Source organism: Ctenopharyngodon idella, chromosome 17 (assembly GCF_019924925.1).
Source record: "Ctenopharyngodon idella isolate HZGC_01 chromosome 17, HZGC01, whole genome shotgun sequence".
Classification (NCBI taxonomy): Eukaryota; Metazoa; Chordata; class Actinopteri; order Cypriniformes; family Xenocyprididae; genus Ctenopharyngodon; species Ctenopharyngodon idella.
In genome coordinates this window covers 33,898,569-33,912,404 of record NC_067236.1, presented here as the reverse complement: position 1 = coordinate 33,912,404, position 13,836 = coordinate 33,898,569, and the positions used below count along the sequence as shown (strand labels likewise).

At 37.4% G+C, this 13,836-nt stretch overlaps 1 protein-coding gene across 1 annotated transcript in view; it reads right to left on the bottom strand.

Moving 5' to 3' along the window:
- Positions 1-13,836, bottom strand: part of ddhd1a (DDHD domain containing 1a) — a 28,985-nt gene that overhangs the window by 2,088 nt on the left and 13,061 nt on the right. The window contains 10 exon segments of the mRNA XM_051866901.1: positions 341-514; positions 3,911-4,077; positions 5,702-5,766; positions 5,881-6,030; positions 6,107-6,182; positions 6,392-6,654; positions 7,544-7,650; positions 7,923-8,032; positions 9,594-9,741; positions 11,156-11,284. Of these exon segments, the coding sequence (XP_051722861.1) occupies positions 341-514; positions 3,911-4,077; positions 5,702-5,766; positions 5,881-6,030; positions 6,107-6,182; positions 6,392-6,654; positions 7,544-7,650; positions 7,923-8,032; positions 9,594-9,741; positions 11,156-11,284 (1,389 nt within the window).

Here is a 13,836-nt window from a genome sequence, read left to right as displayed (position 1 = left end):
CAAATGATGACAAAACCGTCATTTCTAGGTGAATTACACTGAGATTTAAAAGATTTTGCAATGTTTTTTTTTTTTTTTTTTTAAATAAGTCTCTTCTGCTCACTAAGGCTGCATTTTTTAAAATCAAAAACACAGTAAAAACAGTGAAATATTATTACAATGTAAATCAGCTGTTTTCTATGTGAATATATAGTAAAGTGTAATTTATTCAGAATTTTCAGCATCATTACTCCAGTCTTCAGTGTCACATGATCCTTCAGAAATCATTCTAATATGATGATTTGCTGCTCAAGAAACATTTATGATTATTATGTTTGTGGAAACCGTTGGCTGTACACACCTGCTGCATCAAATAAAGAGGAGGAAGAGGATGGAGATATGGCTGAATATGCAAAAGTGCTTTGGCTGTCCTCACTGTCACCCATCCCAGAATCCCCGGTTGACGGCAGGCTGGGTGAGCGAGAGAAATGGGAGAATAAAATCCCGCCGATGCCCTTTCCGATACTCGCAGCACCTGCACAAACACCAGGTTACAGGTTAGCAGACAACACGGCTCATTCGGACTGTTACTGTGTGCCATTTTTATCATTTTTATTTTTTCTGTGAACCTCTTACAATGTTAGTCAAAGTTTTTAATTCCAAAATGTATTTTATCACAGTATCTCTCACTAATCCCTACCAAGTAAATGTTTTTTTGTTCACTGCTGCCTATAAAGTCCCCATGAAATCAAAATGTTCTTGTTTTTTTATATGGAATATTTTGGTCAATTCTTATTTTTTTTATGGAATATTGCAGTGCATTTATCGGTGCACATCATTATTGTTTTAAATTCATGTTCCTCATAATCTTGAATCAGAATATCTTCTCCTCCCTCTTGCAGCATCTCTTCTCTGATGTCGAGGGCGGGGCAACCTGTCACTCACATGAGATCCACCAATAGCAAACCACAACCATCCAATCAATTCCCCACAGACAAAATCAAGCCCCGCCCTACATTTGTTCTTGTTCCAGAAGCGTTTCACTGGGATATACGGCACAATGGGGAGAAAAGACTATTGCAACTTCTGTTTAATGGCGATTTTAAGACTTCTATGTAAACACATGAATAGAAAATGCAGGAAAGCTGAATGTATGTGGCAGAAAACAAAGCTAGAAATCCATTTTAACATTTCAGGCATTTTCCCAAGGTCCTTAAAAATTTGAGTTATCAGGCCTCTTCTAAAGAAGTGCAATCTGGATAAGTCGGTTTTGAAAAACTATAGACCTATCACAAATCTCCCCTTCATTGGCAAGTTAGTAGAGAAGGTTGTTTTCAATCAGATGAGCAAATTCCTAGACTCAAATGACTATTTGGACAACTTCCATTCTGGTTTCCAAACATATCACAGCACAGAGACGGCATTGATTAAGATATTAAATGCTGGTGCCGGCAAAATTTCAGTGTTGTTGGTATACCAACAACATACTCCTCAACAGACTGGAAAAATGGGTAGGACTGTCTGAGATGGTGCTTAGATGGTTCAGGTCATATTTAGAAGGAAAAGGGTACTTTGTGAGTATAGGCAGTTACGAATCTGACTGAACTGCTATGACACATGGAGTTCCACAACGTTCAACCCTTGCGGCTCTACTGTCCAGTTTGTATATGCTCCCACTAGGCCAAATAATTAAAAATAACAATGTTGCTCATCTCAGTTATGCAGATGACACCCAGATCTACCCAGCTCTATCACTGAATGACTTCAGTCCCATAGACTCCCTGTGCCAGTGCTTAAATGAACTTCTGTCATGACAACTCGAGTGTTTGGCACGGTAATGGATATGGCAATGTTGATATGTGTGGTCTTGGTGGAACAGATCTGCTATTCTGCTGCAGCAGCTAGTTACCGCTACTGTTATTGCTGCTGCTGCTGGTATTGTTGCTGCTTTTGGTTATTACTGCTGCTGTTGGTTATTGCTGCTGATGGTTATTGGTGCTGTTTTTGGTTATTACTGCTGCTGTTATTACTGCTGTTGGTTATTGCTACTGCTGCTGTTATTGCTGCTGCTTTTGGTTATTGCTGCTGCTGTTGATTATTTCTGCAGATGTTTATTGCTGCTGCTGTTGGTTATTACTGCTGTTGATGTTTATTGCTGCTGCTGGTAATTGCTGCTCCTGTTGGTTATTGCTGCTGCTTCTGCTGTTATTGCTGCTGTTATTACTGCTGCTGATGTGTATTGCTGCTGCTGCTATTTCTGCTGATGTTTATTGCTGCTGCTGCTTCTGCTGATGATGATGTTTATTTTTGCTGCTGCTGCTGTTGGTTATTGCTGCTGATGTTTATTGCTGCTGCTGCTGCTGCAGAGCAAGTACGGGACTTGCTACTGCCAATATACACACGACACACTGCTGTGAGCAAGTAAGACATGCTGCTGCATTACAATATAGCATACATAAATTATCCATAGCAGATCTATACAGGTAGAGCTGGGGAAGTTGGAGGGTTTCTGAAAGCGCTCTGCAACTGCTACAGCAAAAGCTGACCAAGTATTTGAACATTGAGCAGCGAGCTCATTGGCTACTGATGCAGAAAGAACCAATCAGCTGTGCCTTATAGAGAATGATGTGATTACAACCAGATTGAGTTAAGGACCTATCAGCCTGCGCCATCTAGAGTTTCATGACAGAACTTTGTATTTAACAGCTGGATGTGCCAAAACGTTCTTCAGTTAAATAAAGATAAAACAGAGGTCACTGTATTTGGCAATAAATATGAAGTATCAAAGGTAAATGCATACCTTGACACCAGGGGTCTAAAAACTAAACATGAAGTCAGGAATCTTGGTGTCATCCTGCATTCTGATCTTAGCTTCAGAAGCCATAACTAAACCAGCCTACTGCCATCTAAAAAACATATTAAGAATCAGATCCTTTGTGTCTAAGCAAGACCTAGAGAAGCTTATTAATGCATTCATGACCAGCAGTGTAATTACTACAATGGACTTCTTATTGGCCTTCCCAAAATGACTATTAGACAGTTGCAGCTCATACAAAACGCTGCTGCCAGGTTCCTGACCAAAACCAAAAAAACTGAGCATTTCACTCCAATTCTTACACTGGCTTCCATTTTTATTCAGAATACTTTTAAAAGTACTTTTAATTGGTTAAAAGTGTGCATTTCCTGATTAAGCACGGTTTCTGCTCTGTACCGATCGCACTGCACTGTTCTTTTTTAAAATCCTCTTTTTACACAAGCTGCAGGTTTGCTGTTGGCTCTGATATAGTAATGACTTGTTCCATCGTTCAATAACGGCCTCTTTGTGAAGCTGCATTGTCATAAAACTACCAGCACTGAAATGTGCCGCTCAAACTGTTCAGATCAGACTGAAATGTGATTGTGTGTTATGTATGAACCCATCTGTCTGATACAAGAATGTTCCAGAATGAGTTGTTTTCACAGCTCAGTTTCAATAAAGGCTCTATTTAGACTGGAGGAGATATTATGAGTTCTGAAAGTGACAGTATAGCTGCTTTCCCACTGTCGAGCCGAATCATTCTCATTGCTTAACTGTTCCATTCTGTGATGATCCGGCCCAGCCGGTACGGATATGGTTCCATTCTCCACTGTGGGGCTGATAACGGAGCTTGCAAAGTTAGCTTTAATAACGCGCTTGGCCAGCTACAGAGAAACTGGTAGACAGGCAACAGACAAGTGACTAATCCTGAGTGGCGACATCTCTACACGCATTCTACCAGCACGGTTCAGTACGGTTAACCGTGCCGAGAAATCCAGGCTGGAACGGTTTGTAATCGTGCTGTGCCAAACCAAGGTCAAGTGGAAAAATAACTGGTACCGTTCAGTTTAACGGTTTATGTCTTCATAGCACATCAGAATCTTGCATTTCAATTGAATATGATGTCTCATGTACCTAGTATGCTGGCCTTGCCCAGGTTGGTGATGGACTCTCCGTAGTAACTACTGGCCAGGACAGGTGAGGTGCTGGGGCCGTTCTCCGTGTCTGACGCTACGTCCTTACTGACGTTTATATATGTGGGTCTGATCTCATCATATGGAGTGGCGTTGATAGTGTTACACCTTTAAAACAACGTCAAAATCAACATTCAAAATCATATCAAATGATATCAAATTTCTGGAAAATGCAACCTTTAAGCTAGTGATTTCTCAACCAGGGGTCTGCGGCCCACAGCAAACTTCCAAACATATTTAAATTAATAATAATAATAATAATAATAATAATAATATAATATATACACCCTACCGGTCAAAAGATTGGAATAATTACGATTTTTTAGTGTTTCTGAAAGAAGTCTCTTCTGCTCACCAAGGCTGCATATATTTGATCAAAAAATACAGTAAAAACAGTAATATTGAGAGAAAATATTAGCCTTTTTAAATAACTGTTTTAATGTACACTACCAGTCAAAAGTTTGGAAGCATTACTATTTTTAATGTTTTTGAACGAAGTCTCTTATGCTCATTAAGGCTGCATTTATTTCATAATAAATACAGAAAAAACAATTATATTGTGAAATATTATTTTAATATACTTTAAAATATAATTTATTTCTGTGATCAAAGCTGAATTTTCAGCATCATTACTCCAGTCTTCAGTGTCACATGATCCTTCAGAAATCATTCTAATATGATGATTTATTATCAATGTTGGAAACAGTTGTGCTGCTTAATATTATTTTATAACCTGTGATACTTTTTCTGGATTCATTGATGAATAAAAGGTTAAAAAGAACAGCATTTATTCAAAATATAAATCTTTTCTAACAATATAAATCTTTACTATCACTTTTTATCAATTTAACACATCCGTGCTGAATAAAAGTATTAATTTCTTTCAAAAAAAAAAAAGAAAAAAAGAAAGAAAAAAAATTACTGACCCCAAACTTTTGAACGGTAGTGTATATTGTTACAAAAGATTTCTATTTTAAATAAATGCTGATTTTTTTTTTATACTTTTTATTCATCAAAGAATCCTGAAAAAGTATCACAGGTTATAAAATAATATTAAGCAGCACAACTGTTTCCAACATTGATAATAAATCATCATATTAGAATGATTTCTGAAGGATCATGTGACACTGAAGACTGGAGTAATGATGCTGAAAATTCAGCTTTGATCACAGGAAATAAATTATATTTTACTGTATATTCACATAGAAAACAGCTGTTTTAAATTGCAATAATATTTCAAAATAGTACTGTTTTTATTGTATCTTTGATCAAATAAACGCAGTCTTGATGACCAGAAGAGACTAAAAAAATCGTAATTATTCCAAACTTTTGACTGGTAATGTATACAAAACTCTAAATTAATAATCTAAATTAAAATGTTAAAAAAAATAAAATAAAAACATCTTTTTCTCTCTCTCAATAACTTTTTTTTGTGTGTTCTTGAACATTCTGAAATCACAAACTGAACTGTGGTTAATAAATTTAACAAATCAACACTCCCAGTTTACAATACAGTTCAGCAGTTAAAAATTACAGCAGAAATACTGAAAATATCTTATTGTTGGGGCTCAAATTTAGTGTTGGACAACGAGACAAAAAGATTGAGAACTACTGCTTTAAACAATTATACAATTAGGACAAAGAAAAATAGGAAATAAAGTGTAACATTCATGCAAATAAATTTTCCTGACAAGTACAAACTATACTCAAACAATAACATTTGAAGACTCACCAGTGTATTTGGACAGGTGCGATATTGCTATAGTGCTTTAAAACAAGAGGCTCCAGTCGATAGGCCTGCCAGACAGAGAAATATATATATATATATATAATTACACAAAACGCCAAATCAGTCCCCTCTCCTCAAATGAACAGCAAAGTCCCAGAGTGAATGTAGTGACGTCTTCTCACCACAGGATCTGTTGGGTGGAAGATGTTGAAGAGGCGCCGGCAGATGGATTTGGGCATGATGTGGTCCTGGTCACCGGTGTTTCCGGGCCGAATCCCTCTCAAAGCCAGGAACACAGCCAGAGGAGAGCCCATGCAGAAGAAGTTCTCCACCTGCAGTAGAATTATGGAGCTTTATTACATGGACATTTCATTTGAGCTGATCACCATGTTAATGTCACTACATCACCTTGAACTTTAACGTAGGGAAGGGTGCAGGTGTCGATGCCTTCAGGCCCTGAAGCTGATCTTGCAGTTCTCGTAACCTGTCACAGACACAAGACCTTTTACAAGACTCAACAACAGTGCATGATGATATAGTCACAGCTAGTGTTTAACGATCTCATCTTCTAGCCGTGAAAAAAAGGCAGTCAACATCATTTTTCATCATAGTTTTCATTAACAAAATTGTAAACAGCACTATATAAATTTAAAGTTTGACTTGACATGATTTAGACATGTGAAACAGCGGCACCTTTGTCTGGTTAGTTGCACTTCCTCCAGCAGGTGGCGCTCTTCATAACTCGTCCAGTGTAAATCGTCCCCCAGCAGCTGATCGTGATGTTCTTGCAGACAGAAGCGCACAGGATCCCAGCCGGTCATGATGTCAAAGGTGATCACGCAGCCCAGAGAGTGGGAGATGATGGACACTTTGCCGCCTTTCCTCTCAAATTCAGGGTTTCGTGAGCAGAAGAGAGAATACAGGCGGTTGAGCTCCTGCGTCAAACCTTTAGTGATCTGGAAGGATGAACATTATCATATATAACAAAATACTTGATTTGTCAGCCATAGAGGAACAAATATGAATTATAACTAATGTTTAACCACTACAAGAGCCAGCGGCAAATCCCTGAAGCACTGTTTTCGGCGGGTACACGAGCACTGAACGGCCTGGAGCTTGCATCTCTAAAAACTAAAACTGTCAGCAGGTGGCAGTAAATGTCTAATTGAGCAAGTCATTAGCCGCGTCTCATTTCGAAGGCTGCGTCCTCCGGAGGTCGCACCTGAAGGCTGCATACGTCAGAGGCGGTCTCATTTAAGAAAAATAACCATTAGATTGCAAAGTAAGAAAGAAATTACAGTATTTAACATTTCACGAGGAATATCAATTTTATTACAGTTACATCCTAAGACATCCTTGACGTATGCAGCCTTCAAATGTGACCTCCGGAGGACACAGCCTCCGAAATGAGACGCAGCCATTGAGTCACTCATTCATTCGAATCGTTCAAACAGCGGATTCATTCAGGAATGGCTCTCTTTATAAATGGGCCATTGAATCATTGGTTCACCCGATTGATTCGTGCAAAACATGTTTATTCAGAAACGAAGCATCGCTGTGTGTTGCTTGGAGACGCAGAAACGGTTCTGCTGTGGCTTTATAGGTAATATTTTCGTTGGCAAAATTGAGCAAAAACACAATATTGTGTATAATTTCTTAGTATAAAATTAATATCACATTTGCACTCGTGCTATTCAGGACAAAAACTACATACTATGATATAAACATAAGACAAAAACTTGAATCTTGAATTTATGGGTAATTCTAATTGCATTTTATAGTCTGGAACAACACAAGGGTGAGAAAATTATGACAAAATGTAATCAAATGTAAAGCGTGGTTCACCTCGTCTCTGTAGAGAGGGCTGGTGTAGTACATGATGTCCATGGCGCTGCTGTTGAGTAAATCTCTCAGGCCTCTCACCTTATCTGGTGTGATAGACTCCACTGTGTCTGTGTTTAAAGAGGAAAGCGCTATTAAAATATGAACACAAACTATGCGTAAACAGCTCATGTGTTTTTTCACTCATCATTTCGTTATTAATGTTAATGCATGTCATTGTTTGAGCTGCTTTGTTTACACAGCTGAGAGAGGGATGAACTATATAATATTCTCTAGCCATCATCTGAAACAGTATGTGTGTGCTTGTGAACAAAAGGTAAAAGGACAGTTTGTGATCAGAGCAGCTGTTCAGAGTGAACGCAGACAGACACGTCTGTCTTACCGCCGTCCAAAGCGAGTTTAGAGCGCCACTCGACCGGCAGGAACTCCACATGCTCCTCTGTTTGCTCAGCAAAGTGCTTCTCCTCCATCTTCCTCACAGTTTCCCGCAGCCTGAACACACACACACACACACACACACACACACACACAGGAGTACATAGAGAACGTCACATTCCCCTTCAAAACCATTCCATACAAGTTTGATTAAACCATCAAAATTTTAATTTTGTAAAAATGTTAAATATGAGAGAAGAACAAAACACTAAACTTGGTTAAGGTATTTATCTGACAAAATTATTTGGCAAAAAAAGGCAAACTACAGCTACAGGTTTTATTTTACTATGTAAAAAATATATATATACACACTACCAGTCAGAAGTTTGGAAACATTACTATCTTCAGTGTTTTTGAACGAAGTCTCTTATGCTCATCAAGGCTGCATTTATTTCATAATAAATACAGAAAAAACAGTAATATTGTGAAATATTATTACAATTTAAAATTATGGTTTTCTATTTTAATATACTTTAAAATATAATTTATTTCTGTGATCAAAGCTGAATTTTCAGCATCATTACTCCAGTCTTCAGTGTCACATGATCCTTCAGAAATCATTCTAATATGATGATTTATTATCAATGTTGGAAACAGTTGTGCTGCTTAATATTATTTTATAACCTGTGATACTTTTTTCAGGATTCTTTGATGAATAAAAGGTTAAAAAGAACAGCATTTATTCAAAATATAAATCTTTTCTAACAATATAAATCTTTACTATCACTTTTTATCAATTTTACACATCCGTGCTGAATAAAAGTATTAATTTCTTTAAAAAAAAAAAAAGAAAGAAAAAAAATGACTGACCCCAAACTTTTGAACGGTAATGTATATTGTTACAAAAGATTTCTATTTTAAATAAATGCTGATATTTTTTAACTTTCTATTCATCAAAGAATCCTGAAAAAGTATCACAGGTTATAAAATAATATTAAGCAGCACAACTGTTTCCAACATTGATAATAAATCATCATATCAGAATGATTTCTGAAGGATCATGTGACACTGAAGACTGGAGTAATGATGCTGAAAATTCAGCTTTGCATCACAGAAATAAATTATATTTTAAAGTATATTAAAATAGAAAACCATAATTTTAAATTGTAATAATATTTCACAATATTACTGTTTTTTCTGTATTTATTATTAAATAAATGCAGCCTTAATGAGCATAAGAGACTTCGTTCAAAAACATTAAAAATAGTAATGTTTCCAAACTTTTGACTGGTAGTGTATATAGAAAAACAAAAAGCTGACAGAAAAAAAAGCATATACCGAATAGTCTACAACATAATCGGTTATTAATATTTTGTTGGTTCTCTCTTTTTTTGCATGTATTCATATGACAGCCTGGCCAAAAATTATGTCGGCACAATTTGACTTTAAGCACAACTTCTTTAACAAATTTGTAATGATATTTGAATAAAGGCTGATGTAAATTTTCCTTGAACAGACACTATGACAGACATAAACACACATATTGACTGAACCAGGAACTCTGAACATCTTTCATGAACCAGAACAGATTAATCTAAACACTTTCCAGTTTACACACTCCAGCTCATCACCGAAGACTCATTGGTCATTATCAATAACAGCACTCCTGAGGACTCACATGCCAGTGTTTTTGATGATGCGATCCTTGTCCATCTTCTGTCCAATGCCATGAACCACAAACACAACGTGTGTGGTCTGAGGGGGTTTATCATCCAGCGAGGCCTCCTCCACATAACCGCGGTGCAGTCTAGTGCCACTGCTGGAGGCTGAGGACAATGTCAGGACACACGTTAAGAGAGACACGGCTGCTTTACTAATACAGCCACAGCTGAAGGACACTCTTACCCTTGTTACAACACCATCATCTAGTAATGCAACGAAATTTTCAAAGTAATGGGCATGCCGAAAGGTCTTTACAATTGTTCGTGAAAGCTGCTTGTTAAGATGTAGCTATGTTAGGGGTTAGTATTTGTTGTAGCATTGAGTAACTTTCGGCACGCTCATTTCTCCGACCTGCAGCTATTCCAGTCTCGAAATTTCAGCGGCCGAAAATAAATTTTTTTGGTATTTTTTGAAACTGTGACGTTAAATTAGCACTTCTTGAGTGTCTGTTTCGTAAATATGTCAGGGTTGCCAAGTATGCGGTTTTCCCGTGGAATTGGGCTCCTTTTAAAATGTTGATTTTGTTTCCTGTGGATTAAAGGTTTATTTAACTGAGATGCCATTTTATATTCTAACAATGACACAACTGTGCCAGATGACGAGTTTTGTGAGGAAGGGCATTGGTAGGGAGCTCCTTTATGAAAACAGACAGTGTTTATGAGTACTATTATATAGTGATAACGCATACAGTGAATGTAAAATATGTATTTTAGGTATGGAAGTGGCATATTTTGAGTTTTGATACTTGGGATAGGGTCATGGGGACAGTTTTGTTTCACAGACCTGGCAACCCTGAACAACATTGATAAGCAACAACAGGTAAATATGATACGATTTCTTGATTTCAACCGATTGTTGTTTTGATGAACCAAAAACTTTTAGTCTATGCTGCTTTCAGTTGATGTGTGAACAAAACTTCAGTAAACATTATTTGTAGCGCCTTGCCATCCAATAATCACCTTTGTGCTTTGTTACTTTTGAGATGAAACAAAGACTCAGCTCTCAAATGGTCAACTTCATCAGGAAATTCAAACAATAAATGTGGTTTTGACACTCTTTCACATGTGGTAACGGATCACTGTTCAAGCGGCACATGAACTGATCATCTCCTCTTTACTACAAGTTACAGCACCAAATAAACATGAATGAACATCAGAAGGAATGTTGAAAGATACACAACAACTTTCTGAAATGAATCATGTCTCATGTAAACATCACACATGGTCTCTTGTACCTTAATTTCTTTTTATAAAAAGATGAATAGATAATAAATATTATGGACATTGGCGCCATATTATGAGAAAAGCTTTTGTTCTTTTCTAATGCAAGTCTTTGGAGGTCCATGTGTTTGCATAGTTTTAATAGTAATTTTACAGGAATTATCCAAAAATACATGTATAATGACACAATGAACCCAGAAACCTTACACACACAGAATTTGGTGTGGACAGAATGATACGACTGGGATTGATTTGCTGTGTTCATGTACAGTTTTGCAGCTCGAGTGGATCGACTCACCTTTAGAGAACCCCAGCTTCTGTGTGACAGTGCGAGCAATCTTAGACGTGGTGGCGTCACTGTATAGATACACCTCATCATCGCTGTACCAGTCAACATGACTGCGGCTCAACTGCAGACTGTGAATGGCTGTACGGTGATGGGGAGAAGGACATGTGGACAACATTAAGGAACATTCATTACATTCACTGACATGGCTATACAGTAACACACCTCACAGTTCACAGAGTAAATGACACAAAACTACAGGAAGCAGTGCTTTTCAGTGCACAGACATGTCCGGTTTTCTCTGAGGATCTGATTTGAGGTGTTTTAAGAGTGCCACAGCACTGAATGATAGTGATTAGGCAGTAAAGTATCCTGTAAAGAGCACACTGAAAAGCCGCCTGTCATTCTCTCTTACAAACAGAGAGATATGAACAGAGAAATGAATCCGGCTAGTGGATCAAATCAGCAAATGTTCACCTGATGTTAAGAGCAGCCCTGCTTCACACTTCACATGCACAGAATATGAATTGAGAATATCTCATGTTTCTGTCCGCAGGGTAAATGTTTTTAATATTACGAAATATGTTCCTGGTTCAAAAGACCCTAAGCTATATGAGTAGCATCTGTGGCATATTGTTGATTACCACAAAAAATAATTTCATCCCTCCGAGCTTGTGTAGTTCACTTACATTAGAAGTCTGTGGGAAAATACATTCTGGACGGTCTTAAATGTGCAGCTTGTATTTTCGTTAAAATGCTTTTATAATATATATATTCTTTGGTACAAATATATTATGCGTTGCAATGCAATTCATTTGAGTGGACTTTTCTTTTTGTAAACAGTACTTTGTACACCATGTACAGTATTCTTGCATGTATAATACAACATTAAACAGGCTTTTCATTAAATATTAGATATGAATGGATATAAGACATCTCATGTTAACAAATATAATCTTTAAAGGTGATGAGAGTAATTTTTGGGATGTTAAGATATTTTCTCCTGTGTCAACTTTCACCCAAAAATGAAGATTATCCCATGATTTACTCACCCTCAAGCCATCCTAGGTGTATATGACTATCTTCTTTCAGATGAACACAATCAGAGTTATATTAAATATCCTTGCTCTTCCAAGCTTTATAATGGGAGTGAATGGGGCTCGAGATTTTGAAGCCCAAAAAAGCGCATCCATCCATCATAAAAGTAATTCATACGTCTCCAGGGGGTTAATAAAGACCTTCTGAAGCGAAGCGATGCATTTTTGTTAGAAAAATATCCATATTTAAAACTTAACTGGCTAACCACCGTATGCAAGTCTAGTTCTGCCGGAAGAGTGAACTCTGACCCAACGCATGACACACTGACAAACGCCGAAGTGCAGAGGATAGAGCAAAACAAAACACCGGTCACGAATTAAGAGTCTAAAATTATAATTTTTAAAGAGAACATCCTACGTCATGCGTCGGGTCAGAGGCCACTCTTCCGCTGCAAATCGATGCGTACGGCCATTGCCGGAAGCCAGCTATTATAGTCTATAAAGTTATAGATATGGATTTTTTTTTTTTACAAAAATGCATCGTTTTGCTTCAGAAGGCCTTTATTAACCCCCTGGAGCTGTGTGGATTACTTTTATGATGGATGGATGCAATTTTTGGGGCTTTAAAATCTCGAGCCCCTTTCACTCCCATTATAAAGCTTGGGAGAGCCAGGACATCATTTAATATATCTCAGATTGTGTTCGTCTGAAAGAAGATAGTCATACACACCTAGGATGGCTTGAGGGTGAGTAAATCATGGGATAATTTTCATTTTTTGGGTGAGCTATTCCTTTAATATTCAGAAACAAGACCTGTTGAGCCAGAATATGTTTACATGCACTTTAAAAGTCTCAGTTCGATTAAAGCAATAATTAATCAAAAGCACTCTTTAGTCGGACTGAAAATGTACTAGTCTGGTTTAAAATCGGACTAGCAGAGACAATGCGATTGTAACTCGCTTTGTCCAGCATGTGAACAATGCGAAAGACAGTGGTGACATGTGACATTTAATCTTTCAAATATTCGATGTAAATGTACAGTCAGACTCAACCAATAGCGTGAGTTTGGGGGCGGGGGTATCTTTTGACCAATGGCAGAAGGGGGGAGTGTTCAGGAAACCTCTTTGAAAACAATCATTATTTTCACAATTGTTTGGTGCTGGTAAGAAGTATTTTAACACTAATTTTACCCCATAGACGTCTGCCATCTGCTGTAAGTGTATTAAAGGGTTAGTTCACCCAAAAATGAAAATAATGTCATTTATTACTCACCCTCATGTCGTTCCACACCCGTAAGACCTTCATTCATCTTCAGAACACAAATTAAGATATTTTTGTTTAAATCTGATTAGCCAGCAATGACATTTCCTCTCTCAAGATCCATTAATGTACTAAAAACATATTTAAATCAGTTCATGTGAGTACAGTGGTTCAATGTTAATATTATAAAGCAACGAGAATATTTTTGGTGCGCCAAAAAAACAAAATAAGGACTTATATAGTGATGGCCGATTTCAAAACACTGCTTCATGAAGCTTCGGAGCGTTATGAATCAGCGTTATGAATCATGATTCGGATCGCGTGTCAAACCGCCAAACTGCTGAAATCACGTGACTTTGGCGCTCCGAACCGCTGATTCATAATGCTCCGAAATTT